General features: G+C 37.7%; 1 protein-coding gene across 3 annotated transcripts in view; it reads right to left on the reverse strand.

Annotated features, from left to right (window-relative positions):
* The window catches only part of LOC101737606 (adenylate cyclase type 2), a 240,287-nt gene that overhangs the window by 149,833 nt on the left and 65,163 nt on the right, over positions 1 to 25,291 (reverse strand). For 2 of the 3 annotated variants that reach the window (XM_012696130.4, XM_062671269.1), the window contains exons 2-3: positions 20,903 to 21,048; positions 11,836 to 12,042 (exon numbers count right to left, since the gene is read on the reverse strand). In XM_012696130.4, coding sequence (XP_012551584.1) covers positions 11,836 to 12,042; positions 20,903 to 21,048 — 353 coding nt within the window. The remainder of the gene's footprint in view (positions 1 to 11,835; positions 12,043 to 20,902; positions 21,049 to 25,291) is intronic. The other variant, XM_062671268.1, reaches the window with a different exon arrangement.

Raw genomic sequence — 25,291 nt, forward strand, 5'->3', positions numbered from 1 at the left:
TATGTAACTACATACCTTCAATATTTAATTAATTTAATATAATATAATAACTTTGTATATGGCAAACGTTTGGGAACGAACGCATCTAAATTTGACTATGTGACCCCCTCCTGGCGCCAAAGCTGGATCCGCCCTTGGTATTATGTATGACGGAATGTGTTGTGACAATAGTCACTAGTATTTATAGTAGAAAGTGGCGGTCGCTTAGTCATGAACTCTTATCAATACCGACTTAAACATTGTTTACACGCGTTAGACTTACAACAGTCAACCAACTGTGACAATATTAAGAAGACAGTTAACTTTATAGTCATCTTAATTAACTAAATAATATTGTAGCGCCGATACGTATCTATAAATAGTGAGTCTCCGTTCACACCAAATCCATTTCAGCTTAAAGAGTAGATTAGCCGTTATTAGAATGTTGTTTCTTACAGGACCGCGAGTGTCATCACGCTGTGATGTTTACAGGGATCATTCATCAGAAACAGTCATCATTCCAACAAAAAAAAAAAAACATGTTAAAAACTATATACTCGAACAAAAAAAGTCGTGATTAATAATCAATTTGATTATTAATTTAAAATTCAGATCACAGATAAAAAAGAGCCTGCATTGTACATACACAGATCCCTAACACGTTCCTCCGCAAATTGAATTTCGAATTCGTTTCGTCTTTTTGTTGACAGTCTATAAATTGCAGCGATCCATGATGGCCGACATCGCGTTGCTACGAGTCGTGCAGTTAACGCGGGAGACTATATTTTTCAAAAACAAACCAAACACCGAACCTAGTTAATTTTCCATATTATTATTTTTTATGGGATTTTATGACCTGGTAGCTAAGACCTTTAGGTCAAATCTTATTTTAATTTTAATAATGCGTAGCTTTTTTATATGAAAATGATATTATGAGATGATATGAAGTTAAATATTATGAAAGATGGCATGAAGTGAAATGAAAATGAAATGAAATGAGATGAGATGATATGGGATGAAGTATAATCTCAGTAAAATGGTGGTCATTTACTGAGACTTTTACAATGGACTTTTTGGAAGATCCCGAGAAGTTACGTTTAGTAGCTTTGTTTCATTTTCCCACATTTGTGCACTTTCACAGATACTAAACAGTTAATAAACCACCGTTATTACACATTTAAACCTGAAGAAACACTAATGAGACAAAATAAAACAAATCACACAACTTCACTCCACGCGTTCCCGCCAAAAAGTCCCATATTAATTTAAAAATATATTTACTACAGATTAAGTTACATTAAATTCTATATTTTTAATCTACATAATACCATGACAGCTGCAAAAATTAATAATGGATTCTGACTGTTCTGATTTTTGGACGCTTCTGACCATAGATTATACACTCTTCTGACGTCCAAAAAACAAAACATCGAAACGTGTATAGGTAATAATTCGTTTGTTCATCATTTGTTCATGATTGTTCACTGTTAATAATTGTTTGTTCTGCATTTATTTATTTAAAAAAAATATTTAAAAATATACCTACAAGTTAGCCCCTCTAATGCAATTTTTAATATTTTTTCATCCTTAATGACTCGTAAATATTCATTTTCGATTGTTCTTATATAAAACACGTTTGTTCTCTTTCGAAATTACTCGTTTTTTGTTTAATTTACTATTTTTATTAGTTGAATAAATGTATGCAAAATATGTGTACTGCGCATGCGTCAACTATAATGCCTAAACTTTCTACGCGGCTTTAATCGTGAAAAAAAAACAAATATAAATCCTGAAGGAGCAATTAATTGGTATACAGTTTAATTTACCTATCGTATTAAAATGTTATTTTACTAATGTTAGGAATATAATTTCGACTGTGTAAAAAAGTTATTATAATGTATACCTATATTATCTCTTGAAAGATAAATAATGAACATATTTACTTATTTGTATATTGTTGTGTTAGCGTGTATGGGAACAAGTGATACTCAAGACGGCCAGTGACACACTAACATTTATTACAAACATAACATTTCCTCCCTTATCAGTTCAAGACACATTAACTATTAAGACACATTAACACTATTAAGACAAACAAAATTACAAGCTACACATTTAATAAAACTGTCTATAATTAACCCTAGGACGGTTACGTTTAGGAAACCTGGGCTCCCTAATATTTTGGGGCTCCAAGCTCGCCTCCTCTGCCTCGAAGAACAGATCCCCTTCTTCAGAGTCTTCAGACTGCGCGGGTCGACGCACTCCTCGCGTGACAGTTACGTGACTCGGTTCCGGTGACTCCCGATTCGGCTGATTGTCACATGCACTAGAGATTCCAGTGCGGCCGCTCTCCTCTTCCCTCTCCTCAGTTGCACTCTCTTCGTCGTGTGTGTGAGGTCCGATGCCGCTACTATCATCACAAGGCGACGACATCATCCCCGTTGCCGGACTAGCAACGGTTGGAGCAATAGAACCGCTCAAGTCATCCGCCCAGGTTTGACTGGCACCACATTTGGTTTTGCACGAAAACAGCTGTTCAGAGTGCCTCTTGAGTTGTATTGAAGATTTAAAGTCTTTTACAATGTATACGTTTTTACCAATTCTCTTTAATATCACACCTTTACACCACGTATATTTATTATTAACAAGATATTTTTTGTACATAATTACTTGGCCTAGCTCAAAATTTCTGACTTTCCCTCCTTTTGTTTTACTTTGCGTACACTGTTTAGATAAAACATAATCAGTCAACGAAGCAGATGAAGGCGACGGTGGCGAACGCGGGTTCATTAAATCTAAACGTGAACGTAATTTGCGACCAAACACTAACTGTGCCGGAGACATTCCTGTTGTCGAGTGAACCGAGTTTCTATAATCGAAAACGTATTTGTATAGTCGCAGTTTGTTTTCCCTAGCATTTGTACTACTCAACAAACAAGTTTTGATACCCCTTTTTACTATTTTCACATAAGCTTCGGCTTGTCCGTTGCTTGCCGGATGGTATGCCGGCGAAGTAATATGAGATATACCGTTTAGTGTACAAAAATTAAGAAACTCCTGAGAACAAAAATTAGTACCGTTATCCGTAACTACCGTATGAGGCAATCCGTATCTGGACATGTACTCATACATTCTTTCAATGACCGCACTAGTAGTTGTGGAAGCCATCTCGTACACCTCAAGCCACTTGGAGTACGCGTCTACTATGACCAGGTACATCCGACCATTCAGCGGACCTAGAAAGTCTAAGTGTACACGGTAAAAGGGTTGTGGGGGGTATTCCCACGGGCACACCGGAGTGCGCGGCGGAGTCGGTCGTAGCTGCATACACACCTCACATGAGCTAATCATATTTTCTAAGGCGTCGTCTAAGCCTGGAAACCAACATCGAGATCGAGCTTCAGCCTTTGTTTTAACTATGCCCATGTGTGAGGTATGCAACTCTGTTAAAATACGGTGACGCAAACTTCCTGGTATCACCACTTTATGACCCCTCATAACGCAAGCATTTTCAACGGACAGTTGCAATCTACATAAGTAGTAAGGCTTAACTTCTGCGTTAATATTTTTTTTTAGGCCATCCGTTTTGAATATATTTGATGACTTCACGTAATATGCTATCATTGCTGGTTGCGTTACGTAATTCAGTCACCGATATCGGGAGTGCGCCTTGCACTACGAAGCAAACATAAGAGGCGCTGTCAAACGCATCGACATCGACCGCTCCCGCTCCGCGCCTGGTCCCCCCGCCTCGACCACCGCACGCGCCCGCGCCGGCCGGTAGACTCGCACGAGACAGATAGTCCGCACTATTATCTGCACTCTTCACGTACTCGATTACATAATTATAACCACTAAGAAAAATTGCATATCTTTGAAGTCTGTTTGCCGAGACTTCTGGGATGCCTCGTTGTGGGCCAAATATTGAGAGCAGCGGTTTGTGGTCCGTCCTTAGTATAAATGGATTTGACCTGCCGTACAAATATTGATGAAATCGACGAACACCAAATATAATCGCGGTTGCTTCCTTTTGGATTTGTGAGTACCTTTTCTCGGCGTCGTTGAGCGTGCGCGAAGCGAAAGAGATAGGTTTTTCCTGGCCATCGGAACTCACCTGTGATAGAATAGCACCTAATCCATTGGGCGACGCGTCTACAGTGAGAATTATATTTGCATTAGGATTAAAATGGGCCAATACATTATCGGATGCTAACATTTTTTTTATTTCATTAAACGCCTTATCATGTAACTTAGACCAACGCCACTTTGTTTCTTTTTTTAAAAGTTCGTATAATGGTCCGAGAATACAAGATGCATTCGGTACAAAATTCCTATAATAATTTACTAAGCCTAAGAAAGATCGTAGTTGACTAACATTCGTAGGCGCCGGTGCCTTTAATATTGCTTTTATTTTATCGGGTGATTTCCTTAGCCCCTCTTTATTAATGGTAAACCCTAAATAATTAATTTCATCTTGAAAGAACTGACATTTAGACTTTTGTAGAACAAATCCTGCGTCTTGCAACCGTTGTAGGACCTGATGCAATCTCTCAAGATGTTCAGAGTCATTGCGACCCGTTATGAGCACATCGTCCGATAAACACAGCGTGCCGTCCAGGCCCGCTAGCACTGTATCCATGGCTCGCTGGAAAATTGATGGCCCACTAGCTAACCCGAACACCAAACGCGTATACGCGAAGATCCCTTTATGCGTATTGATACAAGTTAACTTTTGGGATTCTTCATCCAGACAAAACTGACCGTAGGCCATAGACAAATCTAATTTAGTAAATTTCTGGCCCCCGTATAGTTTAGAAAACAACTCGTTTACGGTAGGCAACGGATACTGTTCTACAACTAATTGCTTGTTTATAGTAACAGAGTAGTCCGCGCAGATACGGACCGAACCGTCACGTTTCAGTACCGGGACTATTGGTGACGCGTAGTCGGAATGCTCGACTGGTCGGAGTACTCCCAGTCCCACCAAACGGTTTATCTCTTTTTCCACTTTTTCACGCAGAGCAAATGCGACCGGCCGTGGTTTAAAAAATATAGGATGAGCACTTTCTTTTAATTTCAAATTAACTTTATATTTGTTGAATTTACCTAGCTTGTCCGAGAACACGGCGGGATATTGTTCCTGTATTAATTTCAACGTGTCACGGGTAGTGGCACATTTATATACGGGCGCTAGCTGCAGTTCAAATTGTGCGATGAAGTCGCGGCCCAGTAAAGGCGGTCCGCCATCGCGCACCACGTACACGTCGAGCTGGCGCGTGCGACCCCGCCACTCCACTAACAACTGAGCGCGACCGGCGCAACCTAACACGTCACCCGAGTAACTTAATAACTTCTTATTTGTGCTAAATAAGGGAATGTTTTTAAAATGTTCGTTATATGTATCTACGGACATAACGGTAACAGATGACCCACTATCAATCTCAAAGTTCATTCTGATACCATTGACACACACGGCTTCGATTAATGGTTCACCTCGCAAAGATCGAATGTTACAAATTTTACCGTCGTCACCGTCACCTTCATCGTTCTCCTCCGTTACAACATAATTGATTCTTTTGCACATTCTACGCAAATGTCCTTTTTTGTTGCACTTCCTACAAGTGTAACTCGCAAAACGACACTCCGCGGCTTTGTGATTCGAATAACCACACACGGAACACTTTACTTTTGCACTTTGAGGTACACTAGTCGGAGAACGTTTGCCTATTTTGTACAGCTCTGTAACGACAGTCTCGGCAGCAGCGCTTGCAGCAGCAGCCACGCGGGCGCTGCGCAAGCTCTCGGTCAGCTCCACAGCCCTGGCGAAGGTCAGCCCGGCCAGCTCCTGCACGTACATTTTTTCTTTCTCCACGCCCGGCAGCATACCCATAATGAATCGATCTCTTAATGCTTCTTCTACATTGCTGAAGTTACACTGAGAAGTGAGACCTCGTAACCTCGCAGCCCACTGTGATGGTGTCTCCTGGGATAGTTGTGTGGCGTCATAAAAATGATGACGCTCGCCAAATCCCACTGATTTTGGAGTGAAATGGTTGTCCAAGGTACTAACTATATCTTCGTATGGTACTTCTTGAACTTCTTTAGGCAGCACGAGATCAGCTGCCAGTTTGTAGGTAGATTCGCTGAGTGTGCTAAGCAATATGGCCCGTCTTTTGACTCCTGCTGGATCTTTCACCACGTTAATATCGTTCGCGATGAACCACTGTGTGAGTCTGCATCTCCAAGTCTTCCAAGTTTGCATGTTATTATCGAAATTACTTAAATTTCCGAAAGACATTATTTTTTATTTTTTGGTGTGGGTACCTCGTCGCCAATGTTGTGTTAGCGTGTATGGGAACAAGTGATACTCAAGACGGCCAGTGACACACTAACATTTATTACAAACATAACATATATATTACCTATGTGAACTCCCTATCTTTTTTATACCTTCATAACGATAAGTAGGAGGATGGAAAAAATGTATTTGGTCTAACTTAACGCCAATGCACATTATTTCATTATTTTTTTTTAATTAAACTGTATACCAATTAATTGCTCCTTCAGGATTTATATTTGTTTTTTTTTTCACGATTAAAACCGCGTAGAATGTTTAGGCATTATAGTTGACGCATGCGCAGTACACATATTTTGCATACATTTATTCAACTAATAAAAATAGTAAATTAAACAAAAAACGAGTAATTTCGAAAGAGAACAAACGTGTTTCATATAAGAACAATCGAAAATGAATATTTACGAGTCATTAAGGATGAAAAAATATTAAAAATTGCATTAGAGGGGCTAACTTGTAGGTATATTTTTAAATATTTTTTTTAAATAAATAAATGCAGAACAAACAATTATTAACAGTGAACAATCATGAACAAATGATGAACAAACGAATTAATAGAAATTAAGTATAAAATAGGAAAAAAAATTTTTTTGAGGGGCTAACTTCATTCACCTTGTATAGGTACTTAAGGCATGACGAACGTTTTTTTTTTTTTTTTAAATCGTTTTATATAACGATTGCCCCACGGTAAGTAGCCTAACCGCAAATATAGGTACGATGATAATAGCAATCTCACAACAGGCCTCACCAATTAAAATATTTCTTCTTCAAATAAGCGTTTCTAAAAGTAATATTGTCAAAGAACAGATTAAAACGCTCAAGGTCTAAACGGCGACACCTTTGCTTTCATTAAAGCTGTCGCAAAGGAAATATTATGCAAATGAACGCTAATTATGCGCGGCCATTGCTTAAGGAGCTCACTTTTACCGGGGAAGGTTTTGACAAAATTTACCTCGAGTTAAGCAAAATGTTGGCTTACGCATAGAATAATTACCTACAGCCTGATATCGCTATTGACATTAATACGCTTTTTATGAAATTGATCTTCATTTCCTGTTGGGAACGACAACTGGAATGATCTTTCCCCATGTAGATGTGTGCTTCATAGATCGACGTTCAGTTTGGTATAAGGACCTTGCATACATTCAAACTTGCGAATATCGTTAGCACGATTCAGGTTTATGTCAAATGTATTCCGTGATATGCCTATCGATACAGTTTGTTATTTATTTATTTATTTATTTAATCAACAATGTTTCAACAGCATTTAACTAGACACAGGGTACAGAGGATGTTTTCACAAACATGAGCCAATTAAAGAAACACATTATGTTTCCAAAAAATGTTAACATGATTAATGAACACAGGTAGTCCAACTAAGGTAAAGGTATGTTTTTTTTTCTTTTATTTACTATCGGATAACGACTATCTGAAGGACTTTTTGGTGGGAACGCGAGGAGTGAAGTTGTGTGATTTGTTTTATTTTGTCTACTGAGTGTTTCTTCAGGTTTAAATTTGTAATTACGGTGGTTTATTAGCTGTTAAATATCTGTGAAGGTGTACAAATATGGGAAAATGAAACAAAGCCGCTGGACGTAGCTTCTCGGGATCCTCCAAAAAGCCCACTGAAAATATCTCAGTAGTAAATAACCACCATTTTACTGAGATTATATTTCATCCCATATCATCTCATCTCATTTCATTTAATAGCATCTCAGTTGATTAATGTCTCAAATTAATCATCTTCATTTCATTTCACTCCATTATATTATTTTTCATAAAAATAAAAATATATAAATTAAAATAAGACTTGACCGAAAGGTCTTAGTTTCCAGGTCATAAAATCCTTTAAAAAAAACGAATACCTATCTGAAGTTGTTCTAGAGCCAAGTCTTATGATGGTAGTGTTTGAAATAAATCTTATCGGTACGTGATCGATTTCGAACTGGTACCCGTTTGATTGGAACACATTACACCGCAAGGGCAGGCTATTCAACTGCTATTAGAGAATTCTGTTAAATACTAATTATGCCAAGTCACGTTTTCAGCTTTCCATTGTTTTGAGCCGAGAAAGTTGCGGAGATTAAGCCACGATACGCATTTAAGAAAACAAAATTAAGAAAACAAAAAGAAAAAATGAAACCCGCAAAATTATAATTTGCGTAATTACTGGTGGTGGGACCTCTTGTGAGTCCGCGCGGGTGGGTACCACCACCCTGCCTATTTCTGCCGTGAAGCAAGTAATGCGTTTCGGTTTGAAGGGTGGGGCAGCCGTTGTAACTATACTTGAGACCTTAAAACTTGTATCTCAAGGTGGGTGGCGCATTTACGTTGTGGATATCATGGGCTCCAGTAACCACTTAACACCAGGTGGGCTGTGAGCTCGTCCATCTATCTAAGCAATAAAAAAAAAACATTTTTTTGTAATTAGCTATTTCTTTAGTTTCAAGCAATCGATACGCTTGAAGTTGTAAAGAAAATCGGTATCAACCAAAATTTTAAATATGTTCGAATATAATCGTATCGACAACGTAAGTCATTGTGGCTTAAAGGATAAAACGCCCAGTGCAAATTGTATCTTGTGACGCATACGAATCCCGCAGGCGGGTACCAATTTTTATAATGAAATACGTACTTATCAAATGTTCACGATTGACTTCCACGTTGAAGGAATAACATCGCGTAATAAAAATCAAACCCGCAAAATTATTAATATATTATTATTATAGTAGGACCTCTTGTGAATCCGCACGGGTAGGTACCACCACCCCGCCTATTTCTGCCGTGACGCAGTAATGCGTTTCGGTTTGAAGGGTGGGGCAGCCGTTGTACTTGAGACCTTAGAACTTATATCTCAAGGGGGTTGGCGCATTTGCGTCGTAGATGTCTATGGGCTCCAGTAAGCATTTAACACCAGGTGAGCTGTGAGCTCGTCCACCCATCTAAGCAATAAAAAATAAATAAATAAAAATGAAATTATCTGTTGGTTCCATTTGCTTAACAATCACTCGAGGTTATTACTGTTAAAAACTATGACCATATTTTCAATTTAACCTTCACACTTTAGAGTAAGCTCTATTCGAAAGAAATTTAGAGTTCGACGTCCCATAGTAGGTGGTACGTTTTCAGTTTAATATCTTTGGCTCTTAGTACTAGATGACCCGCGAACTCGTCTACAGACCTTATAATGTATTTTTTTAAATCCGATTCGGTATCAAAGTGAAGTAGAATCCTTTTACAGATTTCAAAACTAAGAGTGGCTCTTCAAAAAGCTGAAATAAATAATTAATCAACGAAAATTGTTTTGTCATCAAAAAAACAACAATTATCCTTCTGCATAACTCTAGTTAAGGATTTAGAATTTTAATTAAATTTCGATTGGCCTTTGTCTTTTTTCAAGTCGAAATTGGATATAATGAGAGCTTAAATCAAGCTATGATATAATTTGCGTTCATTATATCATAGCTTGATTTAAGCTCTCATAATAAGTAGGACGTTTATACTTTGTTTAAATAGGGTATGAAAAGCTCGTGTTGACAAAGAACTCCCAAAATTAAGGTGGTGTTACCGGTAGAAAGCAGAGTCAAAAACTGAATTTATTTTAAGGATTTTGTCAGATACATATTTTGTCTGATATAGAGCCTTGGCTGACTCGATGGTAAAGTAATTAGCGGTCGTGAGTGTTGCGCCGAGGGTCGTAGGTTCGATTCTCAGATAGAACAAACATTCGTGTGATGAACAGGTTTGTTTGTGCTAAGTCTGGGTGTTTATTGTCTATATATTATATTTAAAAAGCACATAAATATGTATATCAGTATCTGTTACCTATAATATAGGGAATATTTTTTTTATTGCTTAGATGGGTGGACGAGCTCACAGCCCACTTGGTGTTAAGCGGTTAGCAGAGCCCATAGACATTTACAACTTAAATGCCGCCACCTACCTTGAGATATAAGTTCTAAGGTCTCAAGTATAGTTACAACGACTGCCCTAACCTTCAAACCGAAACGCATTACTGCTTCACGGCAGAAATAGGCAGGGTGGTGGTACCTACCCGTGCGGACTCACAAGAAGTCCTACCACCAGTAATTACACAAATTATAATTTTGCGGGTTGATTTTTACTACACGATGTTATTCCTTCATCGTGGAAGTCGATCGTGAACAGGAATGGTATACTTCAAAATTAAATATATGGAAATTATTTGGTATATTTCATTCTTAAACTCATCTAAATGCCGTTAAAAATTCAATAGTTTCTCAGAGACAGAGCCGAAGATAGACTTCGTTAAGTTCATTCGATTTTCCCATTCGAAGCTTTAACTAAATTCTCGCTTTCTGAAGATCGCGAGCTTCAAGCGAACTTAGTTTTTCTTCGTTTAACCCCTTTCAGAAGCTTCGCAGTAAATCCGGATATATTGCTGTATGAAGTGCTGAGCTCTCGGCCATATATAAAAAATTTACAACATTTTTTTTGTTACCAATTTGCTTCTCAATAAATATCAAACAAAATAGAGATACCAAAGATCAAATTTGTTAAGAATTAATTTGTTAATTCACAAATTAAACAATAAAAACTGTTCAAATCAATATTAAGTGATTTATTAGAAGACTAGCGACCCGCCCTCGCTTCGCTCCGGAAACATTAAAACACACATGAAACCAAAAAATAAAAATAAAAAATAAATAAAAAAAAGTAGCCTATGTTCATCAGGGACAATGTCGGCTTCTAATGGAAAAAGATTTTTTCAAATCGGTCCAGTAGTTTCGGAGCCTATTCGAAACAAACAAACAAACAAATCTTTCCTCTTTATAATATTAGTATAGATAGTATAGAAAATCAATTATTCGAATCTGAACCCGAGATAAATTACGAGAAACGAATTGTTCTTTTTTTCCCGAACTGATCACTTTACGTTAGGGTTAAGGGTATATACAATAGACCACTTCAACACGAGATGTACACTATAAGCTTCTCTGCGATACACAAAATAGAGCTGCAAGAAATCAAGTGTCAAATACTTTTGCGGTAATAGAAATAATAGAAATTTGCGGTAGGCAGCGGCTTGGCTCTGCCCCTGGCGTTGCTGAAGTCCATGAGCGACGGTAACCACTCACCATCAGCTGGGCCGTATGCTCGTCTGCCTGCAAGGGCAATAAAAATATTTACTTACCAAAATTAATACTTTTTTTATTGCTTAGATGGGTGGACGAGCTCACAGCCCACCTGGTGTTAAGTGGTTACTGGAGCCCATAGACATCTACGTAAATGCGCCACCCACCTTGAGACATAAGTTCTAAGTTCTACCCCACCCCTCAAACCGAAACGCATTACTGCTTCACGGCAGAAATAAGCAGGGCGGTGGTACCTACCCGCGCGGACTCTAAAGAGTTCCTACCACCAGTAATTACGCAAATTATAATTTGCGGGTTTGATTTTTACTACACGATGTTATTCCTTCACCGTGGAAGTCAATCGTGAACATCGTGAACAATACTTACCAAAATCAAAGCAAAGAGAGGCAGCGGTGCGTGATTGGTTGCTACAAGAGTACCAGCCCCAAGGCATACTGTCACAAGTAACGAGCCTGATAGCGCCAAGGTCTCACACTCTGCTGCAGCCGGCAGCAACTCCAAGCACAGAACTATGGTGAGCACGAAGGTTATGACCGAGAGAGTCGTGATGGCCTTCACTTGAGTTGACAGTTCCTGTAACAAGAAAACAAAAGTGTTTTGAAATTTCTTAACCGCCACACTGATCTTCATTTCATCATTTAATTATTTTGAAGTTATACTTCTTTAGGCGCGTTATGAAAAATTGATGAGAGTGAAATTTTACGATGCGCGCGCACCGTGACACAAAATTAACAGAATGAAGTTACCCACTAAATCGCTCATTACAATACGACCGACGTAACTTGGCAAGTCTGAATATAGCCGCAGGTGAACTTTCCGAACCGTACCGAGAATTACCGAATTTATACGATGTCAAGAAAAGGGATGTCCAATATGCGTGTTTGAGGATGTTGCTTAATCGATATATTTTTTTCAAATTGATTAAAATTTAAATAAAAAAAACCGCACACGTACACGCACCCTTTTTTTTGTTTGGGTGTCCGTTCTCACACTGATCACTGGGTCACCGGTCCCATGGTTGGAGTGCCTCAATATTAGGTCAGCCAAATAATATTAATTTTAATTTTCACTAGTGACGTAAAAGTAAATTCGGAATCCTGTTATTTTGTAACTTCAATAATTAGGACATACAATTTCGAAAAGTTTCAAAAACTTACTTACTACAAAGCGAATGCAATTGTAAGCTTTACCTACAACCAGTTTTAAGTAGCTTCCTTTTAGCGTTCCCAATAGGTGTAACATATTATTATGTTATACAATTTACCTTAATTAAGTACGCGAGTTGGCATTAAAGGTTCAGATATTATGGAAGTTAAATTGTTTCTGACCTCTCATATTCACAGAGGTTGGACAAATTATATTTCTCACAAGCATTGTATTTTATATTATTGTTTTGTAGGACCCTTGACTGTACTAATCCGCCATACCTCTCCGGGCTCTGTCTCGTATGAGGGTCGGTCGTAAAGGCAGTGCAGAAGAGTCATATATCGGTATAGCGTTAAATGACTCTTCTGCGCTGACTTTATACCACCTAACATCTTAGTAGTCTAATTTATTCCCCGGCAACGCAACGGCAACCACGCAGGTGGTCCGGCAGAAGGTTCGGCAAGAAATGATTAGCTATAGTTAGAATATGTGACAGCATCCTGGCTACTTCTGCCGTTAGTTTTAAATACCTTAACGGTTGAAGCAGTCCGTTTATGGAATGCACTACCCTTATGCATCAAACAATCGTCCTCGTCGGAAATTTTCAAGTTCAGATAAAAATCGCACTACCTTGCACAATAATATGGCTCCTACAATATAATTGTACAAGTTGCTACTTATTTTGTATTTACTTGCATATTTATTTGTATTTAATCGTATGTAAGTCTATCTTATACTGTATTTATTTTTCACATATGTATGTAAGTATATATTTTTATGTATGTAAGTTTATTAAGATATAGCACCGTCCAGTTTGCTTATTCCTCTCCCTGCAAGGTTGCCTGGAAGAGATCGCTTTCAGCGATAAGGCCGCCAATTTATGTCACCGACTATTATTTGTTTTATATGCTTACTCTGTACATATTATGGGGTCAAATAAAGTGTTATGTTATATTTAATTTTGAAGATAAATATTTTCACGGCCGAATTTAATTTTTTTTATCGTAAAGTGTAGTGATGTCATGAATTGCATCTCAGAAGGAAAATCTCAATATCAAATTTCTAAGAATCTGCCGAGAGCAGGCGAGTAATTAGGCAATTCTAGGACAAGTTTGACCGATCAATGTCTTCTACTCTAAAAGCCGACTGGCTTACTCATACGACATTCTACATTATGTCTAAAACGTCAAGAGCTAATTTCACTTAGTATGATCTTAAATAAGTAAAGCTGAACCTCAAGTTTCGAATAAAATACATTCAGTGGGAATGACATTAAGTTTGCTTTGTTTTTACATCCCACTATTAATTTACTAGCCCCTTTACAACCGTTTCCGGCTTACTTTCTCGGGGTATAGTAGGCGAAAATGGTTTTTAGGGTACCGTAGATACCTAGCTAAATCGTAGTAACTTTCATCCAATCTATCTATGTCTAGTATTAAGCGGTAGGCAGCGGCTTGGCTCTGCCCCTGGCATTGCTGAAGTCCATGGGCGACGGTAACTCACCATCATGTGGGCCGTATGCTCGTCTGCCTACAATGGCAATAAAAAAAAATTGTATGAGAGTCTCAGTCAGGTGATAGTCGCTTAATTTTTTTTTCATAAACGTTTTTTGATTTTTTTTTAATCTAAAAAGTTGTAAAGAATTACCACTTTCTGCTGTCTTGCTGAGAAGGAACGGGGCCCTTCCTACCCTTTCTCTACACGCTCTATCTGCATGTATATGTAATAAGTATATAGATACATAGAGCATATATTGATGGGGAGAGTGTAAAAAAATTAGTATTTTAGTATTCCTTTAGTATGGCAATGTAATTTTATATTACAAAAACGTTTTCATGCCTTTATAAATTCACAGACATTAATCAGAATTTACACGATGAATTTACCCGCACATTTTTGTTCTAGAATATTGTATTCACTTGAGAGACATACGTATCATATTTCTTCCCGACAACAACGTAGCAAATATGACGTAACATTGAACATAACAACATAGAAACGATAGATAAATCATGTCCCCAATGTGTTGTGCAACCCTGAAAAGGATCCGAGGGAATTCCGCGAGAGAAGGCCACTCAATGTATACCGAAAGATGTAGAATTACTTGAGAAATAAACGTTTCACGCAAAACGACCGGAAGCTACTCGTAGGATTTTATCCTGCGTTACGGCTAGTGAAAACACAAGGGAGACAAGAACAATACGTACACTTACTTCCATTAGCTCCTAAAGCTCGAACATATATTTTTTTTATATCACAGGCCTCCTTGTGTAAATTACTGGTGGTAGGACCGCTTGTGAGTCCGCGCGGCTAGGTACCACCGCCCCGCCTATTTCTGCCGTGAAGCAGTGATGCGTTTCGGTTTGAAGGGTGGGGCAGCCGTTGTAACTATACTGAGATCTTAGAACTTATATCTCAAGGTGGGTGGCGCATTTACATTGTAGATGTCCATGGGCTCCTGTAACCACTTAACATCAGGTGGGCTGTGAGCTCGTCCACCCATATAAGCAATAAAAAAATTAAAAAAAAAATTTAACTTGTAATTGGCTATTAATTACAGACGACTATATTCATATACTAGCTTTTGCCCGCGACTCCGTTCGCGTGGAATAATTACTTTGGCGTAACGCTAAATTTTATCCCCACTTCATTTACGTAGAAAGTGAAAATATTTTTAAATTATAGAATGTTAAGGAGATTTTTGAACCCCCATTTTGAAAAATTATTTATTGGTGTTCCACTTGTATTGGCCTTGCCGTGATGTTATAAAGCCTATAGCCTTCCTCAATAAATGAGCTATCTAACACTGAAATAATTTTTCAAATCGAACCAGTAGGTAGCTCCTGAGATTAGCGCGTTCAGACAAACAAACTCTTCAGCTTTATAATATTAGTATAGATATCCGTGATTACCCACTACATCAAAAATACACCCCAATACAAGAACATACGCGAGCGAATACGATACCATAAAAGTTGTTTTAATTGTGATTAAAGTGTTGTTGTATAATTTCTACCCAGAGTAAACAACAATTTTAAACTATTAAACACTCGCTAATAAATCCATGATCACCACAGACACGGAAAAGTATCTACTTGAAGCTACTTAGTTCCAACGTAAATTAAGGTTACCAAATGAGATCTTCGAAGCGTCTAGAGCTAATCGACTGACCCCTAATCGAATAAGGCTTGCCTCGGGAGAACAGTTAATGCAATATCTGATGCATCCAGTCTCTGTGTACACTACACGGATATCGTGCTACGAACGTATCGAGTGAAGTGGTTAGAAACTAATCGATGTTAAAAGGACACCAGAAGAGATAATAGCTTTGCGCAGAAATATGATGCACAATGGCACCTTTCTATTTGGGTTCCAAGCAGGGCCTACCCTCAATGACTGAAAAAAAATTATAATCTTTCATTGGGGAAGTCGATCGTGAAAAATGATACTAAGCAAAAGTTTTACGAACTTCGAGACAGCACTTTTATGTATATGAATAAGCGCACGACCCACCCTATTTTAAGTTACTACTCAAACCCACAGAGACCGCCATATATAACAGTTGTCCCGCCCTTAAAACCGGACTGCATTACTGCTTCGCAGCAGATATAGGCGGGCTCGTGATATCTACCCATGCGAGTTTACAAGATGCCTAAGCTAGTAATAATGACGAGATGAATACACCCAAAGCCCCATTACCAAATATATTGTCTGAGTCCGTCCGTAAATTAAACTTAGACCTGACAATCTGACATTTTGAAATAAAATTGCGCGTGCAATCAGTTCAGTAGGTAAAATAGGCTTCGGTAAAGCAGCGCTAATAGGATTGAACTTTACTAGATTCGAATCAAAACATCAAACGTAGGCCATTTTCTTGCCAACGCAGGTCATGTGTCTTGACACACACACTTGATTAAATCCAGTAGAAAAAGCACGAATCGATCAATATTCTAGAAAAAAAAAGAGTTCATTTAAGAAAAACATCGATTTCTTTGGAACAATCTTCTTGCTTAACTTCGAAGATAACAGCGAAGCTAACACTGGAGCTACAAACAGAAACTAAATAATACAACAACCTACAATTATTTTGGACGCTCTACAAAAAAACAATTAATGTAAAACTCACAAAGACGAATTATAATTGCCGATCAAAGCTGTTCAAGCGAACGAAACAAAACGAAAGCCGGTGTCTTGGTAAATTCGTTAATGAATAGACGAATGAATTATACAGGGGGTGTTCTTATGAGGATTGATTGTAAACGAAAAAAGTCCTTAAGCTTAAAAAATAACGTTACTTCTCCTTAATTCAATTTAATGACATCGTTCTCTAGCTTCCTTCCAGACTATAACAATAAAATGTTTTCTGTTCGTTTTCTGGTCATTGCCATGTAATTATGCGAAAAAATGTTTATCTACTTTAGATACTGCACGAAATCTGAATTTACTGGTGGTAGGACCTCTTGTGAGTCCGCACGGATAGGTACCACCACCCTGCCTATTTCTGCCGTGAAGCAGTAATGCGTTTCGGTTTGAAGGGTGGGGTAGAACTTAGAACTCATGTCTCAAGGTGGGTGGCGCATTTACGTAGATGTCTATGGGCTCCAGTAACCACTTAACACCAAGTGAGCTGTGAGCTCGTCCACCCATCTAAGCAAAAAAAATTAAAAGAAATCTATCGAAATCTAACGAAATCTCTCAATTTTTCGAGTTGCAACGATAACGATACTCTCAGACTTACAATGGCGGTTGTAGCACTCGAACGTGACCTCTCCAGGTAATATTCTAACAATATGATGTTTGAAATCGTTGATTCAATTTTTCTAACTGATTATTTGATTACTGATTACTGATTATTAACTGATGGTTAACTCTAGAAGTGATCTTCTAGAGTTAATCATCTCTTTAAGTGGGAAGTATCATGGGGACATCGCTCGTAGAGGCCCCGATAACTTAGAGAAGCTGATGGTAGTTACCTACCCGCTGGTCTGATCTGGTAAAGACGCTCACCGGCCTGCCAATAACCGAGGCTATAAAGACCACCCAGGACAGGAAGACGTGGGAAGCATTGTGCATCGAGTGGTCCACATTTCAAATTAGACACGACCTTCAGCAATGAAGAGACCGATTCAGAAGAAGAAGTGGGAAGCAATGTTATTTAGATTTTTATTATTATTAATATTGGTGGTCCAGTAACACCTGGTGTTAAGAGGACTTTTTGGCGGTAACGCGAGGAGTGAAGTTGTGTGATTTGTTTTGATTTTGTCTATTTAGCGTTTCTTCAGATTTAAATGTGTAATAGCCGTGGTTTATTAACTGTTTAATATCTGTGAAAGTGCACAAATGTGGAATTTCATCAATTCATCCCAGTTGATTAATGTCTCGAATTAATCATCTTCATTTCATTTCACTCCATATTATCATTTTTATAAAAATAAGAATATGAATTGAAATAACTTAAAGGTCTTCGTTACCAGGACATAAAATAACTTTAAAAAAAAGAAACCTGGTGTTAAGTGCATAGGATCTCACAAAACACTACACACCATTTATAATGTCTACCACTAAGAGGAAAGAGCTCATGTTTTCCTTGAATTGTCTATTTATTTTTAAGGTGGCGACTAAATAGATTTTATATTTGTCTTTATAATGTAAGTTCCGCGCTTCGAAGCGTTAATGCCAACTTAAACTATATACTCGTAATATTATATACACGGGTTGAACATTTCTAGCGTCGCACACAATTCCTGCGCTCCTAATTCGCAATGTTCCCCTACAGCTGAAAATATAACGAAAAAAATTCTTGGACATATTTTTTGGTGGATGAACGCCCCTCTCAATGCTAAGTGCTTACTGGAGCCCAAAGATATTAATCATACCACCGTACAACGGGAAAGAAAGGTAGACTTCGGTTTGATTCTTATTTTGTGCTCGTATTTGAGGTCCATAGAAATCTTGATAAGTGTAGATCAGCCTTTCACAAAGTAGGCGCTGCAGGCTTAAAGGGGGGGCGGTAAGAGACCCAGAAAAAAAATGGGAGACGTTGTATAGACCTCTATACAACGTCTCCCATTTTTTTTCTGGGTCTCTTGGGAGGCGATTTGTAATTTCATCTAGGAGGACTCTTAGATACCGACTGAGCTCTCGCTATAGTAGTTTTTAAGTAAGTAAAAAAATGGGGACGAAAAAAAAATGTATTCCCAAAGTGGGCAGTAGACAAAATAAGTTTGGGAACCCCTGCTTTAGATTGAAGTTTAAAAGTATCTGAAATTTGTATCCATTGTTTACTTTTTTTTCTTCTTTTTAAATAGTGTTTATCTAAAGGCGAATTCCACAACATGCCCGAGCTATGTGTTGAACCCGCAACAAGGTAAAAATGCAAATTGTAAAGTAAAAACAAGGATGGAGTTGTCGGGATTGTTGTCAAAGGAGTTGATGCCTTTTCTCTCAACATATTTCTGCAAAAACCTTTGTGTACTTATGTGTGGTTAAAACTCTTGTGTATCTAAACAAAGACACAGAAAGAGACTACAAGTGGAGGTTGAGTTGAGAGTCCCACAAAACAACCACAATCCAAACATTACGATTTTGGGAACTAGACAACTCATTAAATGTGAAAATCGCGGTAAGAACTCCTTAAACAATGGTGTAGGTAGTTACGACTTCTGTCGCAAAAGTGCACTAAAAATCAGCACCAAAAATCATATAAAAATTTAGCAACCACCAATTTAAGTCAAATCAACATTTTTGCAGCAGTTACTAAAGCAGTAATTTGTTTTTAGAGGTCTGTGAGTTGTGGATAGGTCTGTCCTCGGGGAGAAGATTTGGAAAATAAGATACCTCTAGATTCTAGGGTAAGAAAGCAAAAAACAAACCAATCTGTTCATGAATTCGTGTTAAAAGCAATTTCTGCGATCATCAAACCTACTTTTACGGTTTAATTTCGCTTTTTTAGTAACATTATATCATAGACATTTAAACATTGTGCTCATAAAACAGCTTTGACTCTACGGGTCGCGAAAACCGAAGAAAATACAACAATTACTACAAAATCAGTTCCGATCAGATCCGATCAGCCACGAAATGGTTTTCTTTACATGTAATAAAAGAAAACTTTTACTCCACTTAAATAACTGTAAGCAGGAGATTGCGACGTCGCGTCTGAAGATGGCGGCTTTGGACGTTTATTCCGGTACATTTGAGACTTAGTCTAATCGATAAAGCGGCACGACACGAGAACCCTCTCATCGTGGCCGCCGGTAACTACATTCCCGACCCTGCGGAAAGAATGGAAAGCAGGTCACCGTTCTAGTCGAACCCGTCGCTTGCGACGAAGGGCTCGACGAGCAAATTAACCCTCAGACACAGCCCACTGAGTTTCTCGCCGTATCTTCTCAGTGGGTCGCGTTTCCGATCCGGTGGTAGATTCTGCGAAGCACGGCTCTTGCTAGGGTTCGTGTTAGCAACGTCGTCTGGTTTGAGCCCCGTGAGCTCACCTACTAGTTAAGGTTACGCTGGAATAGCCTCTCAAGGCTACCAGCTTAGGCAGGAAAAAAAAAAACTGAGGCGTGATGGTCACAAAAGATCGGTTCGGAGTTAGACTTCGTTAACACTTAACGTTAATAAAATAAAAACACAACATAATTGCCAACGTAAATTAAACAAGAATATTTATTTAAGCGTTGTAACCGACCGCTGTGCGACCACAATGAAGATTCTCCTCGCCTCCGGAGCCTCGTGCTTTGACTAATTAAGGATAGAAATCCCGCAGTAACAACATTAGGTCTGTTACTAAATAATATATAAGGCAATGCTACATGTATTTCGGGACAGTGACGTGTATTTTAGTGTATTTACTCGTGCAATAAGTTTTCGCAAAACTGATCTTCGCGACTGAAGTGGTCAGTGTCTGCATTGTAGTCTTGATATTATTGTTATCTCATCTATCATCCATCTATTATATAAAAAGGAATTGCTGTTCGTTAGTCTCGCTAAAACTCGAGAACGGCTGGACCGATTTGGCTAATTTTGGTCTTAAATTATTTGTGGAAGTCCAGAGAAGGTTTAAAAGGTAGATAAATATGAAAATGCTCAAAATTAAATAAAAATAACAATTTTGTTTTTCCTTTGACGTGTCCCCTGTCGGACGGATTCCTTTTGTTTTTTTTAAAGTTTATTTTATACAAAAGTTTAGGTCTTTTATTTATCGATTGAGGCACTACGAAGTTTGCCGGGTCAGCTAGTTGGTAATAAAAACTTTGAAAAGTAAGGGAGTTAAAGGACTACTTACTTGTGAATGCTGAATGCAGACGATCGTCAGCAATGTGACGCAGCACGCTAATGTAACACACAGTGCTGACACAAATAGCGCGTGTTTGAGTCGGACACAGTATCTTCTGTATAATGCCTCTAGTTCCAATTCCGTTCCCTCCTCTTCTGTGAACAACAAATTAAACATTAATTGATTCTATCATTGAAAAATTTGAACTATAGATAAATTTTAAAACATTCACAAAATTAAATGTGAAGTTCGACTTATACACAAATAGCTGTAAAAGTTTTAAATTCAATTAAGCCTAATATTTTAATGGGAAAATCCGTGAATTATTTATTATTAAAAGTTTATGAAGGAAAACTCGAGTATGACGATTAGAATAAGATTGTACATGTCCATTTTTTAAAGATACAGCTAAGTATAAATCGATAGCTGCCACTTGATAATTATCGAGATAGAAATACCATGGTAATTATTACTGAGAATTATTAGTAAATAATTAAATTAACCTCTAAATATATGAAAATAGCGATTTAAGTTGAATAACTAAAAGTAGTTCAAGTTATATTTTTAAAGTAGGTACTACACTAATTACAAAACAATCGAAATGAAGCCATTAAATCATTCTCATGTTTCATCTTTGTCAGAAACCAATATATTACAACTGAAAAGTTACATCGAATTTTTTTAAATAAAATTTCCAATGCTGTATCAAATATTTTTATTTATCGTTGAAGTTCTAATGAATTTGAACATTCGGGAATGGTCGTTCGGATCAGATTGTGGAAAAAAAATGCGATTTCCTGTCCGACGATGATCAATTGACTTTCCTTCATTTTCCAACGTTCCCAATTATATTTAAACTAGCTTTTGCCCGCGACTCCGTCCGCGTGGAATAATTACTTTGGCATAATGCTAAGTTTTACCCCCCACTTAATTTACGTAGAAAGTGAAAATATTTTTGAATTATACAGTGCTATGGAGTTATTTAAACCCCTATTTTGAAACATTCTTTATTGGTACTCTACTTGTATTGGTCTTGCCGTGATGTTATATAGCCTATAGCGTTCCTCAATAAATGGGTTATCTAACACTGAAATAATTTTTCAAATCGGACCAGTAGTTCCTGAGATTAGCGCGTTCAAACCAAACAAACTCTTCAGCTTTATAATCTAATATATAAAATTCTCGTGTCACAGTTTTCGTTGCCATACTCCTCCGAAACGGCTTGACCGATTTTGATGAAATTTTTTATGCATATTCAGTAAGCCTGAGAATCGGCTACTATCTATTTTTCATACCCCTAAGTGAATAGGGTTGTCCACCCCTAACATATTTTTTATTAGGTATTATGTGGTTGAATGAGGTTTTGTTATTTTTATTATATATTCCCTCATCGTCCACAGCACTACATACCTCTTTCACTCATTTGCCACATCCTTACACACTTACAATAAGTTAGTTTTTTTTTCTACACTAGAAATTCCCTAGAAATCTTATATATGGCAAAACAATGTTTGCCGGGTCAGCTATCTAATATATAAAATTCTCGTGTCACAGTTTTCGTTGCCATACTCCGCCGAAACGGCTTGACCGATTTTGATGAAATTTTTTGTGCTTATCCGGTATCTATGAGAATCGGCCAACATCTATTTTTCATCCCCCTAAATGTTAGGGGTAGTCCACCCCTAAATTTTATTTTTTATTTTTTAGACAAAAAATTTAATTTCTATTTTTTTATGATACAACATACAAAAATACATACAATCCTCAATTTTCACCCTTCTACGATCAACCCTTATTTTTTATTTGCTAATTAAAAACTTTAAATTTTTTTGTGAGAATTATGTTTTAATTTTGTCATGACGTAGAATAAAAAAAATCATATTACTCTGAAATTTTCACCCCTCTACGATCAACCCCTATTTTTTATTTGTTAATTATAAACTTTAATTTTTTTGGCAAGATTTTCATTTTTATTTTGTCATGAATTAAAATAAAAAATCTGATGTTACTCTCAATTTTTCATCCCTCTATGATCAACCCCTATTTTTTATTTGTTAATTATAAACTTTAATTGTTTTAGCAAGTTTTTTATTTTGTTTTGGCATGACTTAAAATAAAAAAAAAAATCATATTACTCTCAATTTTCACTCTTATACGATCAACCCCATTTTTCCATCCCGATTAATATTTTTTTATTCTATGCACAGATCCGCAATAAAGTTGCAAGATGGCAATCAAATATTATAATTGTAGTACGATAAATTCTTATTCAGAGTTTATAATTTCAAGTTCCTTTAATTATGTTTTTTTTTAAATTGAATTTGATCTCCCGCCCTCGCCGGTCGACTACTGATCAACTATCCCCGCCAGGTGTCACCACTCATCCAGCAAACATCACGTAGTAGGGATGAGGACGAAGCCGGTCTCCTGTCTTACTTACTCACTATACATCATAGATTATACACTTAATATATTTGAGAGCTATACAATACTATACATTTTTCAGCCATGTTTTTTTGGTTTTATTTGTGTATCAATAGTATGTTCAGTAGGTCTGAGAATCGGCTACTATCTATTTTTCATACCCTTAGTGAAAAGGGTTGTCCACCGCAAACATTTATTTTTTATTTTAATTTTTTGGATTTTTTTTTTTGTTTATAATGAGGTATTATGTGGTTAAATGAGGTTCTTTTTCTACAGTAGAATTTCCCTAGAAATCTTATTTAAGGCAACACAACGTTTGCCGGGTCAGCTAGTATTAGTATAGATACAAAAAGTCATTTCGTTTCATTTATATTTTCAGAAATAAAAGTTCGCTTTTATTTCGGATTGTGCGTGAGTCGGTATATTTGTTCGTATATTGTGGTAATGTTTTGTTCTCGTTGTGTTGCTGTTGTGTGTTTGTACAGGAAAGAGCTCATTATCCATAGTCATGATAATCGCCTTATCGTTACCACCGCTGACTACTCCCCGAATCCTGATCGTGCAGGAGCCAGTCACCGTCGACGCCCTAGACAGCCCTTACGGATCCATCAGATCCAATAACCTTTGCATTAGACGCCTTCAGCTCTAATACTAGGAGCAGGCTTAGGGACCCCGGTAACCGTACTCGTCGAACTCGACAAAGAGGTCGACGTGCAACCTAACCCATGCATCAGCCCGCTGAGTCTCTCGCCGGATCTTCTCCGCAGGTCGCGATTCCGATCCGGTAGTAGATTCATTCGCGAAGCAATTACCCTTGAATTCTTAGGTCTCCTTCGGAGGCGCTCGGGCAGTTGTTAGCAAATCCCACCCCTCCTGGCTGAGCCTTTGCTGAAACTGGAAAGGCTTTCGGGCCACCAGTAACCATGCAATCATAAAAAAAAAGCTCATTACCCACCTAGTTTGAAGTGATTACCATAAGATGATTACTACCACGCACATATGGACGCTTCACCTCACCCCTTAATTCGCCTCAACCTCAGAAAGACAGGATAAAAACAAATTTTTACCCAAGATATAAGAAATAAATAATTTGTTTGTCTCTCGATCCATAAACAGCTTCAAAAACGAACCCACTCGTATGAGAAAAGTTAAACAATACAAATCGTTTTTCAAACAAACGTCGAATGAATTTATTTGTTACAAAGTATATATTGAAAACTCAATATGGAATCAAAGTTTACGAGCGAGATATTGTTGACTTCGATTAAGCTGTCTGACCCGATTTCGGAGTGTTGTTGATATTACCGACAGAAGAATGAAATTAATCTTTTATAAATTACATGAACATTGTTGTTTGTTGTATTACCCTCGATATGCCGAACTGCCTACATTTTTTGTTTATTGCGTCGATGAGTGTACGAGCTCACAGCCCACCTGGTTTTAAGTGGTTACTGGAGCCCATAGACATCTACAACGTAAATGCGCCACCCACCCTGAGATATAAGTTCTAAGGTCTCATGTTTTAGTTAAAACGGCTGCCCCACCCTTTAAACCGAAACGCATTACTGCTTCACGGCAGAAATAGGCAGGGTGATGGTACCTACCTGCGCGGACTCATAAGAGTCCTACCACCAAGCTTTACGAGTTTTAATGCTATCTATAATGACTGATACTATAAACACTGAAACCTTAGAACCCGTATCTCGAAGTGGGTGGTGGCATTTACGTTGTAAATGTCTATGAGCTCCGCTATCCACTTAATAACAGCTGGGCCGTGAGCTGGTCCACCGATTAAGGTAATAAAAAAACGCGAGAGACACACCCTCTAAGCGCCTTGGTTCTAAGTGGTAAGAAAGCGTTCTATTCCGGTGGCTGATGGCTTAATGATTATGGGGTTAAGATGAAACCAGGTAGATAAAAAGACCTGTATCGTAACAAAGTGAATAATTAATTTTTACCCCGACTTAGAATGTT

The sequence above is a fragment of the Bombyx mori genome, chromosome 11 (genome assembly GCF_030269925.1).
Source record: "Bombyx mori chromosome 11, ASM3026992v2".
Taxonomy (NCBI): domain Eukaryota; kingdom Metazoa; phylum Arthropoda; class Insecta; order Lepidoptera; family Bombycidae; genus Bombyx; species Bombyx mori.